We start from the raw sequence: 14,327 nt of genomic DNA on the forward strand, positions 1-14,327 counted from the left end.
ATGTTGAAAATGAATTTCCTTTCATGTTTTATTGTACTCTATATGATGATTTGAGGGTCCCTTTGTTTGCAAAAACGAAAACCTGAGCTGTTCTGGGAAGATGATGGACAGAAGTTAGAATGGTTGTTTAATTATGAAGTCTTTAAGACGGCACATTTTGTTTCCCTAGCCTGGAGTAGAAGACAGTCTCAGCTCTTCAAATAGTAGCTTGAGTGTTAAAGTTGGTTATGTGTTTGATCATTGTTTGTGTGAATTGTTATGTCCGTGAATTGTTTTTGTTAAATGAAATGTAAAAGTGTCCTGTAAGTCCATATGGGCTGGGCTTCCTTGGAAGCATGACACTAAAATAAAGAAAAATCAATCAATCAAATCTATGGAAAGCTTGAATTATGCTCTTTCTATCTGCAAAGTGTTTGTTTCAGGAAAAATCCACCATAGACATGTTATGAGCTACTTTCTGTCAAGAAATTCAGTTCAGTTGATTATTTTTTCTAAGTATTGGAGTTTGGAAGCGCTCGTGGGAAATCACTCAATGGTCCTGTACCACCTGGTTGTCACATAATGCAGGAGGCAGCAGGACGTTGCGGTATTAAAGACAAGCGCTTTCAAAGTTCAACAAAAAAGTAAAGACATGTCTGCTCGGATTTCTTGACAGAAAGTAACTCATAACATATCTATGGTGGATTTTTATGAAACAAACACTTTGCAGATAGAAAGAGCATAATTCAAGCTATCCATAGATCCACAATATTGCTGAGTTTGACGGGAGCGTGTCGCTATTTCTACAAGTCATCTTTTCAACAACCAAACCTAACCCTAACCCTAACCTTAACCCTAACCTTAACCTCCGTGGGGTGAGTTGCGATACCTGCCGACGCTCCGTTGTCGAAATGATGTTCGTAAAAAAAAAAATAATATATATATATATATATATATATATAGTATATATATATATATCCTGATGCTGTTTAAGCTATGTTGTTGCTGCGCTCTATCTGCCATTCTTGTCAATAAAGTATAATTTAACCTAAAGAACGCTCCCCTGAAATATAGTTTGACGTTGTTTGATACAATCAGATAGCAAAGAAAAATGCATGATCATCATAGGATTGCAATACCTCCCATAGGGATTCAATGATGAATCCCTATGGGAGGTATTGCAATCCTAGATCAGATTAAAAAAGATCTAGTGTTGCAATTTGCGGCTAACAGTGAGTGATGATACCTTAGGCTTGTTTGCTTAAGAGTATTTTTTTTATAGCTTGGCTTCACCCTGGAGAAAGATTTACCAGCCGCCACTGGTGCACAGTATCTGAGGGATTGAATGTATAGGAGTGTTCCATATGGTTTTCCATGTTGGAGTGCTCGTTGGGTAGATCTTTATGCCCATACATGATGTTCCGTGTCCAGGCCAGTCTGTATGACGTCAGCGTACAGCATGCAGACAGGCGGTTACCATGGTGGCAAAACTGTATCAGTGATGTCAGCATGCAGATGGTCGGACGGACGGACGGACGGACGGACGGACGGACGGACGGACGGACGGACGGACGGACGGACGGACGGACGGACGGACGGACGGACAGACAGACAGACAGACAGACAGACAGACAGACAGACGGACAGACGGACAGACAGACAGACAGACAGACAGACAGACAGACAGACATTAGCTAAATGAAGAGTTAGATATCAAGTTACCCATATGGAGATCGCTGATACCATATATGGAGATCTATGTATATGGAGATATGGGCATATTGTTTAGACTGACCTGTATAGTCTACTCTATGGGTTAGACTGACATGTACTGAGTGCATCTCTCCACTCCGACATGTCTCCTTTCCGACATGTCTCCATTCCGACACTAACCCTAACCCTAAACCGAACCCCCATGGGAGTGTCGCCACTCCGACAATAAGAAGTCAATTTCGGAGGGAGTGGTGACATGTCGGAATGGAGAGAGCCTCCCTGTATATATTGGCATTCACAGATATGGGCTTACTATTGATGACATCAGGGATCTCCATATATGGGCATAAAAGGGATTCTGTTAGTGTTGTTCCCCTAACAGGACTTCATTTGTGAATGCCCATATATGGAGGCCACATCGGCTGCATACAATCCCTTTTATGCCCATATAATGGAGATCCCTTTTATCACCAGTGAATAAAACCCAACTGGAAAAATGTGCTCCTCAGAGCACAGGCCAGGTAGCAGAAGTCAATCTTAGCAAATCAAAAAGTTCTATAATAAAATGGACAGGTCTGTCTTGATGACATGTCTAGAGATAGCTACTGTGTAATATGCATGATGTTTGGACGAAACTGTACTCCTGGTGGCACTATAACAGGCCAATTATGAATTTTCACAGCAATTTGTTCAAAGCGATCCACCCCTTGAAACCTTTAGACCCAATCTTATCAATCCGTATGGAATATGAAAAAGCTGGCAAAATGTAACTGTTTGATGCTAAACTTGATTTTTGAAATACAAGTTATCTCAGGCGAGAATCCGATCATCCCCATTTTGAATCTCACATGGCCTCCGACGGAATTCCTCCCAACGGTTTTCCACAGGTCTGGCGGCGCAACCTAAGACTTGTGTCGGTGCAATCACACTGAATTTTCCAGATCTTGATCTCATGAACTGTAGGCCTATCCTAATAAAACACATTTTAAATGTGTAAAACGTCCACTGTAAAGCTACAGTCAACAATACATTTTTATTAACAAACACAAACAGCACAGAAAGTAGGCTACACAGACAAAAGAAACCCACAAACATAGCTATGTGTGTGTGTGTGTGTGTGTGTGTGTGTGTGTGTGTGTGTGTGTGTGTGTGTGTGGGGACATACAATGGCCCTTTTCATCATCAATACCGTCTAGAAAAAGAGTAGTTCCCATACCGGGAGTCGAACCCGGGCCGCCTGGGTGAAAACCAGGAATCCTAACCGCTAGACCATATGGGAGGTCTGTTGCTGCAGTGGTTATTTTACAATATTATACGTTTGAACCATGGGTGTATTATACTGTAAATAAGACTATAGGCCTACAGCACTTGATGTACTAAGAATGCGAATGTTTGTTTATTATTGTTTTGTTTCTAGGTAGGCTACGAATGTTTAGTTTTTGTACATTTTTGTATGACACGCTGTTCCCTTGCGTTGCCGCGACCTGGCGTTTCCCAACGGACCTGAGCACAACGGTGGGGGCCAGTGGTGGGCAATGAGGTAGGGAGCGCTTCGCTGTGTTCACTTGGACCGCGCGGAGGAGCCGAAAGTCGCCAAGACGACACAAAACTCGGTAACGGCGCTAAGTCGGCTCATGCGACCGTCGCTACGCTCGCGAGCGAGTCACGCTCGCTTGGCGTCGGCGGTGTCTCACGTGGCCCATGGTCGCCTGAGACGGCGCGCCTCCGTCGTCATCATAAAAAAAACAAGCGCTCCTTTCCCTTGCAGCCCCCCGCGCCCCCACCGTCGCGCTTAGAGTAATTGGGAAAAACGTGGACGCAGCGTTGCCGGGCAGTGGCGACTGCTGATTGCGTCATCGGGAAAGGACGGTGTTGTTGTTCCTGAAATAAGCTCGCACACCAACGTTGCTCGTTTCCATTTAGTTTATGTATTTATAATAATCAATCTTTACAATCAAGATCTCACCATGTAAGTAGACTACTCATCCCTACACACATTATGTGAACGTTCAGTATAAATCAGATTAGCCCAGGATTCGGCAGCCATGTAAAATACATCACCATTCAAACCCAGTGAAACTCAAAATTAACGCTAGCATATTGTTATCGTTGCAATTCTTGCATTTCGTTCTCATTTGCGCTTTTCAGGGCCGATTATTGGAAATCGCAGCCAAAGAAGTTTTGCCAATACTGCAAGTGCTGGATAGCAGACAACAAGCCTGTGAGTATAGCTCAACAAACACAATACATGAGTGAATCGTTTCTAAGAATGTAGCTGTTTATTCATTGTGATGCCCCTTCATTTTCTCTGCAGAGTGTTGAGTTTCACGAAAGAGGGAAGAATCACAAGGAAAATGTTGCTGCTAAAATCTCAGAGGTATTCTGTCCATGTTTAATGTGAGGCTTATGATTCAAATCTGTTGTTGATTTTGAGCTGAAATACTGCAAATGTTCATTCATTTCAAAGGTAAACTCATAGTTTGACTTATGAATGATGCATGTTTATTTTTAATTTTTTTCCTAAAGTTTTGGTTCCCTTTTCACTTCAAACTGATCATCATTGGAATAATTCAGAGAAAACGGATAAAAAATGGACAAACCAGAATCGGTTCCATCACATTTGGAACAGTTTCTGCCCAGAACTGGTTTTATTACACCATCAGTGGTTGTCAAACATTTTTCAAGGACCACCATAACTTTGAGAGTGTGCAAATGGAACCAAATGGACTCTTATGGGTTCATTTGGTTTCATTTGTACACAATTAGAGTTACAGACCTATAAGTGTCCATTTGGAGCCCCCTCGATATGTGCAAATAATACCTGTACCTCACTTTGAGAACCACACATGTAAAATCTATTGGGAATCGTTAACGGAAAACATTTAGGAATCAAGCGCTGGGGGCGCTTTGAGAACCACTGACATAGTAGTCTCTCAAGAACAGACTAACTGAGCTTCAGTTAAGTGAAAAGGACCCTTTCTTTGACGATGGCCAGCCAGATTGCTGACATAGAAACATTTTTTTTTCAAGAAACCTTAGAAGGATTCAAAAGACACTTATAGAATCGGGTCAAAATTATAATGTTCACGATTTTTCAAAAATAGCAGATATACAAGCTCGCAGCGCGCTGTGAGCTTGTATATCTGCTATTTTTCAATAGTTAAAGCATAAAATAATGATACACAATAATGTGTACCCGTTCTAGGAACTAGAATTGTTGAAATACAGAAGGACGATTAGTTGGTTGGTTGCTAACACCTGTCAATCACCTTCCCTTCTGTCTTTGTGCAGATTAAAAAGAAGAGTATGGACAAGGCAAAGCAGGACGAAAAAAACTCCAAAGAGTTTGCAGCGATGGAGGAGGCAGCGATGAAGGCATACGAGGAAGACCTGAAGAGGATGCAGATGGAGTCAGGTGAGGGAGCTGATTGTGTTATTGTGGGTCCGGCCGTGGACCACCAGGCCAGGGGGTCATACCTGTCTCTAGCTCTGGTCCATAGCGTTAGTGGAGTTCTCCCTAACGCTATGTTCCTCTACCTCCGTATTCCTTGGCAAAACCAGAAAACCCCTCCATCTGGTCCGAAAATAACAAAAACTGTTTCGCCCCTCACCAAACCAAAGGTATCAGCGGACAGTTGAAAGCTTACTCTACTTAGTGGACGCGGTCTGAGCCCCCCACCACACGATTAAAATACATTTCTAGGGCAAAATGAAAAATATTCCACCGGGTGGAGGCACTCTTCCTGGTTGAAGACTGGTTTTACGAAACATCGCTTCCAACATTGCAGAGCTGAATAACACCCAACAAGACTAATGCTCTGACTCTGTTAATGCAGTGCATTTCGATCCTCTGACCTGCGCAGCAGTAGTGAGTTGGTGCCGTGATGGTGACGACAAATAGTAAAAAAGCTGAAGAAATGGAGTCTCCATCCGGTGGATTATTTTTCATTTCGCCCTAGAAATGTATTTTAATCGTGTGGTGGGGGGCCCAGACCGCGTCCACTAAGTAGAGTAAGCTTTCAACTGTCCACTGATACCTTTGGTTTGGTGAGGGGCGAAACAGTTTTTGTTATTTTGGACCAGACGGCGGGGTTTTCCGGTTTTGCCAAGAAATACGGAGGTAGAGGAACATAACGTTAGGGAGAACTCCACTAACGCTATGGACCAGAGCTAACCTGTCTGTAACTCTGAGAGTGTACACATGGAACCAAATGGTTAAATGAACCCGGGACCCCAGAGATATTTTGTTAAATAATATAAAATGGGAGTGTCTAATGCATATCAAACCGGGGGTTCTTGAAATGAAAAAGGTTGATGATTACTTGTTTATTATTTATTGAAAATTGTGGGTATTTGGTTTGTCTGAACACCTTCACACATGTTTGTGTTCCTCAACCATTGGGTTGGGTTCTGAAAGTGTTTATGGAAAAAGCTTTTCGCAAATAAATTGGATAAAAGCATGAAAAACACGGTTTTAACACGGTGCTGCTTGTGTTGACTATTAGGTAGGGGTGGGCGATATGGAAAAATACAATATCACGATATTTTCCCAAGCTGTATCACGATACACGATTTTATCACAATTCTTTTTCACGTTGGTTTTAATGGTTATTTTTCAAGTTACTTGACAAAAACTAGACTCTCTGGGTTCTTTTAGGGATGTCTAAATTGAACTTTACAAGTATGTAACTCTGACAGTATACAAATGGACCCTTACGGGTCCATTTGGTTTCATTTGTATACTGTCAGAGTTAAGTGGAGACCTTGACATTTTAAAGTTTGAGAACTTCTGATTTAGACCAAAATGTAGGTTTAAATTGAATTCTGCAATGAACCTCTGTATTAACAGGATTTTTTACAAGGCTCCCTCAATTGTATCACGATATATACGATACGTCTAAGAAGGCATATCGTGGAGACATTGTATCGCCTCAACGATAATTATCACCATATCGCCCACCTCTCCTATTAGGAACGGAAGTCCCCACAACGACCCCGCTTCCGTCCGAGCCCAAGTCTCAACCTCGGTCTCAACCACAGTCTAAACATCAGTCTCAGCCTCAGTCTGAGCCTCACCGAAGAGAAAAGAAGGGAAAGCGAGCGGAACAAAGTCGGTCTGAAGAGTCCAGAACGTCGCCGGTTTGGGTGGAGGGGAAGTCGGACGACGGGCACACGTATTACTACAACACGCTAACTGGAGGTAAGTTCAATTTTGGGCATGTCATTGGAACATTTTCCAAGAGTCTTCAGAAATGTCAAAAATAGCAGTTTTATAAAAACAAAAATACCAATTTTTTTACAAGCTCACAACGCGTCATATGCGACGCGTTATGAGCTTGTAGAACGGCTATTTTTTGGCAAAGATATTCGATAGAAAGTGGAAAAAAGACTATCAAGTACGCATATTATAAGTACCTTTAACCAATAGAGGGTTTAAATGGTACCGGATATGCAACTCTGCAAATAAAAGGTGAATTGATCCCAGTGCATGACGGAGGACGATATCACGATAAATTAAATCTCCATGATACGATTATCGTGAATGTTTTTTATCATGATAAACGATAATATCGCATATCGTCCCATCCTAATGAACTCACAACACTGTGGTTGTGCGCTACTGAATGTGTGTCTCTACATGTCCTACTTTGACAGAGTCTCAGTGGGAGAAGCCAGAGGGCTTCCAGGGAGAGAGCTCAGACTCCACTCAGTCCCGGCAGAGTGAGGTACGCTCCACGAAACCATTCTGTAGGTTAGCTATCGACTGACACAGCATTGAGTGTCTAGAGCTATTCTATAGAAACATAACCATCCACAAGTGCAATCCACTTCATTTTGAATTTTAAAACATTAAAAAACGTATTTGCTCTGATGAAGTCTCATAGCCGTACGTTCGTTTGTTGGCATGTGCCAAAAAGTACATTTTCAATTCCTACTTTTTATGTTTATTAAAAAACATGTTTCTTGATTATTCAATGTATTATTCAAAAAACATAATCAATACAATCATCATTAAGAAAACAATCAATAGTTGCAGCTCTAATTTGCAGTGTGTCTGTGTAGAACTCCTCGGGCGGTTGCTGGAAGGAAACAGTCAGTCCTGAAGGCCATACTTACTATTACAACACGGCGACTGGAGGTAAGTTACAATTACGTTGATTATTCTTGTAGAAGCTACTGTATTTTTACAGACCACTTTTTATAAGAAAATATAACATTACTGTTATGTTTTCCATTTTATGTGATCATGAGATTATGTACACAAACATTGTCGAGCCTTTTATTTAATGTATGCTTCCTTTTTGGGATTGGTTGATTCTAAATTGTATTATTACAGAGCATGCATATTTAACTCTCTTAATGCCAAAAGCGTACTAAACGTCTTGTTTAATAATGGTTAGATGAGCCAAAAGACTCACAATAATCCTATCGAGGAGAGATTTAATTTATCGTGAAATCGTCCTTCGTCATAGACTGGGTTCAATTCACCTTTTATTTGCCGAGCTGCATATCCAGTACCACCTCAAACCTCTATAACTGGTAAAAGGTACTAATAATATACTGTACGTACTTGATACAATCTTTTTTTCACTCTCTATCAAACGTGACGCGCTGTGAGCTTGTAGATCGGCTATTTTTTGGCAAATGTTCCGCCCCAGGATAATGGATTATTTTTGATTATCGCGATAATATTTTAAATCGTGATTTCTTTTGCCACAATAATCGTGATATGACATGTTCATATCGTCCCATCCCTATTTGGGGCCCCAGAAAAAGGTGAAATTAAACAAATAGGCTGGCACCAGGGGCCATCAATCGCTCTCCTCTATGCCTGTCACAGAATCGAGTTGGGAGCGTCCAGCTGATCTCTCCTCCGTGGACACATCTGGGCGTGGTCCAGAAGATGGATCTCACTCCCAGCCAGAGCCTCCTGGGACCTCCAGCTCGGCCCCTGCCCCCGAGGAGTCTGAAGGCAACGGACAAGACAACCAACAGCCCAAAGTCCCCAAGATCAGCTTCAGGGTGAGAAGATGCAACGTGTCATTTAATTACATAATAATTACATAATTAAACCAAGTGAGGGGGCACAGTGACGTAGTGTTTAGCGTTGTCGCCTCACCGCTTCACAGCAGCTTTCTGTGTGGAGTTTGCATGTTCTCCCCGTGTCTCCTAGGGTAGATACCCTCACAAAAACATGCAGTAATCCTGGTCTCTATGATGCCTCCCCCTGGCCAGCCGGGGCGCCTGGTGGAGGGGAAAGGAACTGGTTGGAATAACGTGTTCCTTCCACGCGCGAGTCCAAACCGGGGAAATCCCCACTGTCAGGTGAAAAGAAGCAACTTGGACTCCACATGCATAGAAGGAAGCATGAGGTCAGTCCGTTGTCTCCCCAGGTGCGACAGAGGGAGAGCAAAGCCCAGGATTACATAGGCAATTGGCACTGGGTGAAAATGGGTTACAAAATCGTGGGATAAAGATTATAAAAAAATAAATAAAATAAAAAGGCCTGTCTGAACAGGTGTGTTTTCAGATGCCTCTCAAAGGAAGCCTCTGAGGTGGCCGTTTTTAGGTCCAGGGGGAGGGCGTTCCAGAGCTTTGGCGCTATCGCCAATATCACAATATTTTCCCAAGCTGTATCACTATACACGATTTCATCACGATTCTTTTTTCACGTTGGTTTTTATGGTTATTTTTCAAGTTACTTGACAACAACTAGACTCTCTGGGCCCCTTTTGGGAGGTCTAAATTGAACTTTACAAGTATGTGACTCTGACAGTGTACCAATGAAAACAAATTTGTTTTCATTTGTATACTGTCAGAGTTAAGTGGAGACCTTGACATTTTAAAGTTTGAGAACTACTGATTCAGACCAAAATGCAGGTTTAAATTGAATTCTGCATTGAATCTCTGTATTAACGATTAAACAGGACTTTTTACAAGGCTCCCTCAATTGTATCACGATATATACGATACCTCTGAAAAGGTATATCGTTGAGACAATGTATCGTCTCAAAGATAATTATCACCATATCGCCCAACCCTACCTCAAAGGCTCGCCCTTTGTTATTAAGTTGGTTCAAAGGACCTTAAGGAGGTGCTGAAATGATAATTAGAACGATACTGACCACAATCCTACCGTGCTTTTGTCAGAAAAGGAAAGCAGAGTCCGCCGAAAAAGAGGAAGACAAATCCGGCAGCGAAAACGAGAAAGAGGACGACGTCGTGGAGAACGAACCGGGAGAGGCTCCAAATGCTGCGCCTCTACCTGAGGAAGAGGAGGAGAGGAAGGCAAAGGAGGAGGAGGAGAGGAAGGCAAAGGAGGAGGAGGCACGTGCCAAGAAGGAGGAGGGAGCACGGGCCAAGAAGCAGAGGAAGACCACCCCGTACGGTGTCTGGGAACAGATTCAGGAAGAGGAGGATCCATAGTAAGTTAGACCAGTGGTTTTCAACCTGTGGGTTAATTATTTTGGGGGGGGTCCCCAGATGATTAACTTAATGTGCAACATTGTTTTCTCACTCAACACTGAACAAACGGACACAATGTTTCTAAGTGTATAGACGGTATCAACACATTTCTAACGTGACAATTTACAGACTTTTTAATACGTCTAAAATGACAATTGAAACATTGGCCAAATTGTCAAATATTAGAGGCAGAGATTGTGAAAATAGAAGATCTACATGCTGCGAGGCGTTGAGAGCATGTAGATCTGCTATTTTCACAATAGAACTGTGTTACAAAATGTAATGCCTCAACTCTTAGTGCTTGTCAGGGTGGGGGGGTTCCCAGTTAAAATGTGATTATTTTGGGGTTCGCGGCCTGAAAAGGTTGAGAACCACTTTTTTTGGTTCCCTACTTATGAATTCATTATTTCAAAAGATTTAAGGAAGTTTAAACAAGAGTCATAACTTTTCATCGATTTAAAATGATTCCAACAATTTTCTAAAATATTTAATAAATACATTTAAAAATGTGAACAATCACCATAAAAGAAAAACGTTGCGAAAATAGTAGATATACAAACTTGTGATTCATTGCAAGATTGTATTGTAGAACTGTTGTTTTCACTAGTTTGGGTCCTGGGCAAACGTCTAATTTCTCTTTTGAGTCTTAATCTAAACCAGGGGTCTTCAACAGGGGGTCCGGGACCCCTAGGGAGTCCTCAGAGTTACTACAGGGGGTCCTCCAAATATTTGTGTGATAGAAGCTTTTTTTTTTTTTTTTCCATACTAACCACTTGAACCCTAGCGTCCATATTCTGGGAACTTTAGCCAAAAATAGCAGATGTGTTGTGAGCTTGTAGACTAGCCTAGCTCAGCTGTGTTTAGCCATTAGCTTACTATGCCTAACTCTAACCCTAACCCTAACCCAGCAGGACAAGCGCTCCTGTTCTCAATTTCACTGAAACTCAAAAAAAAACTGTAACATATATATAAAAACTTGAGATGATGTTCTCTTTTCCAGTGACAACGTGGACCTGCAGTTGCCCCAGGCGGAGGGTTTCGCAGCCGGAGGTCTGGACGAGCTTCCCCCGGAGCCGAAGCCCAAGTTCAAGGAGCGCACCGTCACGTCCCTGGGAGAGGGAGGAGGCCCTGCCTCCTTCAAGAAGACCAGAGCGCTCAACGGCAAATCCAGAAGCCTCAGACAGCGGGGCAGAGAAGACGACTGACCTCCTAAAAACAATACTCTACAGACTCCCCCTCACATTTCAACCACAGACACTCATACGTTTCCTGGAACGCATTATTACTTCAACCATTATCTTATGCTTAGGCCTAGAATTATTGAATGCTTTAACCAGTGAAAAATAACAGATATACAAGCTCAAAGCGAGCTTGTAGATCTGCTATTTTGAAAAATCATGAATATGTGTGCAAATCTTGAATATCTCGTTTTTAAAGTGAACATTTGTAACTCAAATATTTGCTTCTGGGCGGGTCCCTGACACAAAATATTTTGAGACGGGGGTTCGACGGCCAAATACATTTAATTCTAGGGGTCCTTGATACTGACGTAGACAAGTGTTTTTCAAAAACCCTTAAAAGGATCTAGAACACACTTATAGAATTGGGTCAAGATCGGGTCAAAATTCAAATGTTCGCGATTCTTCAAAAATAGCAGATCTACAAGCTCACAGCGCAGCACTCGGTGCCGCGCTGTGAGCTTGTATATCTGCGACGTAGCAGATCTACAAGCTCGCAGCGCGGTGCCGCACTGTGAGCTTGTAGATCTGCTATTTTCTAATAGTTAAAGCATAACATTCTTTGAACATGTTGAATATGTTTGACATGATTCTATGCATGTCTTCTAAATCCTTCTTCTTCGTTCTCAAACTTTTTCATGTCAAGGACCCCCAAAATTACATGTATTTGGCCACGGACCCCATCTCAAAATATGTTGTTCCAGCCTCAGGGACCACCCAGACGCAAAGATTTGAGTTACAAATGTTCTCTTAAAAAAAAGATCCATTCAAAGATTTGCAAAAAAAAGATAACGATTTTTCAAAATATCTCGCAGCGCAGCATTTGGTGCCACGCTGTGAAGTTGTATATCTGCTATTTTGTAATAGTTAAAGCATTGATTAATGGTTGAAGTGGTTCCAGGTCTTAATGGGTTAACTCACAGCTGTACAGTGAAGCCTTAGTTATAATTGGTTGCGCGTGGGTGTCACATACTGACAATAACTGATCTACAAGCTTGGGCATTTTCGATGTGTGACACCTGTGTGTAACTAAGTATAATGGCCCTTTACCACTGGCAGCGATGACGATTTAAAAAAGTGGGTTTTCAATTGAAGTGGATCGGCAGCATCCACTCAACACCGATACAGACAACGATAGCCGACAACTACATTGTTAGGATCAACAACGATGTGGTTAAGATCACAGTGATATGGAACTGGGTCTCTGAAAAACAGCTCGAGGTGCGCTCTGCTCTTCTTCTTCACATTGATGTCCGGTAACTTTATCGGACATCAATGTGAAGGCATAATTATCGCTGTGATATTTTATGGCTATCGCCATCGTTATCGCTGCCGGTGGAAAAGGGCCTTAAATCAGGCCTAAGACGACGATACCTTCCAGAGATTTTATTTTATATTTTTATCTAATGATGTGAAACCTGTGCAGCGTAGTGACGTTGCTTTAGTTTTTTTTACAACATACTGTTGTAAAAACTGTAGGATTTTGATATTAAATGTTCATGTCCAGTGGTCTTAAAGGGATATTCCACTTTCAAAAAAACCTTTGGACATTTTATCGTCTAATCAGGTCGCAAGAGGAGATCTGGGTCTGGAGGTTATCCTGCAGGGGAGAACGATGAAAATGTGATTCCACATGTCAGTGTAACATCAGCTCAAGGCTATCAAAAACGCAGAAAACCGTAGAACACAGTCAAGGAAGGCTTCTTGTGTCTGTTCACTGCATTTTCCCCCTTCCCCTTTTACTGTTAAATATTGGAATGCTGGATATTTTATGTATTGGAAAGAATGCATCTTTTTTTATTGTATTTCTCTGGATATTCTAGTTTTATTAGGTTAGGTGATATATACGGAAAATGCCACAACCATTGCTGTTTTATGAACACCCTGAACAGTTTTTAATTTGCTTGATTCAATATTTAGATAATTGATGTAAATGCTATCAGGCCTTCCAGGCCCAGGGCCTCTCCCCATTCACACCCATTGTAACTTCAAACTCCAAAATGATAGATTCATTAAAAACAGCCATTATTTTTTTCTGGTGACTCATACTACCCTCCTAATACGTGAGCAGGCCGTGTTTTTTCAATAACTTTTTTTTAATTTATTTTTAATAATTCTTTGGGAAAATGGAAAAGAAATTCAATTTAATAAAAGATTATTACAAATAAATGACAAAAGTTGTTGAAACAAACACGGCCTGCTCACTTATTAGGAGGGTAGTATGAGTCACCAGGAAAAATAATTTGTTTTTAATGAATCTATCATGGTTAATATGGAGTTTGAAGTTACAATACACACCCAGTGGCCCTGGAGGAGGAGGAGGGCCTGATAACATTTACATCAAATATCTAAATATTGAATCAAGCAAATTAAAAACTGTCCAGGGTGTTCATAAAAGCCTGATTAGACGATAAAATGACAAAGTTGTTTTGAAAGTGAAATATCCCTTTATGTGAATATTTTCAGTTCTTACAAAAACATTTGTTAAACATTCTCTTCTAGTACGTCATCGGTCTCTTGAGTGGATACATGCATGGCCAAAAGCTACTGTAGAGGAAAGGCCCAGTTATTGTTTTCTCTGATGTTGATTTCTTTCATTTGTGTAATTTATGTGAAGATATCAAGGCATTTTTACAGATGTTTTATAATACCAATATTATATTTGTAATATAAAGGACTCTGACAAGTATGAGGATTGAACAAGTAATTGACATTGTCATCACATGCATTGTGGTGTAAGTGTTGGTAAAAACAAATGTATAACATGGAAGTACAATTAATGTTAAGAAAGAAATTCAAACATTGTCAAAACATCTTTTAATAAAGGTAGCATTTCAATGAAACTGCACCAGAATCCAGAAATGGATAAAACACTCTCCAAATAAAACATTTATTTTGAATAGTATCTATATTGTATTACAATTATTACCT

At 41.2% G+C, this 14,327-nt stretch overlaps 1 protein-coding gene across 1 annotated transcript; it reads left to right on the forward strand.

The window, feature by feature from the left end:
* The first annotated feature begins 3,556 nt into the window (after positions 1 to 3,556).
* Positions 3,557 to 11,484, forward strand: wbp4 (WW domain binding protein 4). Its single transcript, XM_080720596.1, has 11 exons — positions 3,557 to 3,661; positions 3,841 to 3,913; positions 4,007 to 4,069; positions 4,984 to 5,107; positions 6,665 to 6,892; positions 7,348 to 7,418; positions 7,756 to 7,831; positions 8,534 to 8,715; positions 9,844 to 9,936; positions 9,988 to 10,118; positions 11,159 to 11,484. Coding segments are annotated over exons 1-11 (1,248 nt in total). The 5' UTR covers positions 3,557 to 3,659; the 3' UTR covers positions 11,364 to 11,484.
* Positions 11,485 to 14,327: the final 2,843 nt, after the last annotated feature.

Source organism: Nannobrachium achirus, assembly GCF_963921795.1.
Source record: "Nannobrachium achirus genome assembly, chromosome: 24".
Taxonomy (NCBI): domain Eukaryota; kingdom Metazoa; phylum Chordata; class Actinopteri; order Myctophiformes; family Myctophidae; genus Nannobrachium; species Nannobrachium achirus.

Excerpts from the sequence above, each read along its gene's own strand:
- wbp4 (XM_080720596.1), top strand. Across the intron at positions 7,419-7,755 it reads CTCAGTCCCGGCAGAGTGAG|AACTCCTCGGGCGGTTGCTG; the intron begins GTACGCTCCACG and ends GTGTCTGTGTAG. Across the intron at positions 10,119-11,158 it reads CAGGAAGAGGAGGATCCATA|TGACAACGTGGACCTGCAGT; the intron begins GTAAGTTAGACC and ends TCTCTTTTCCAG.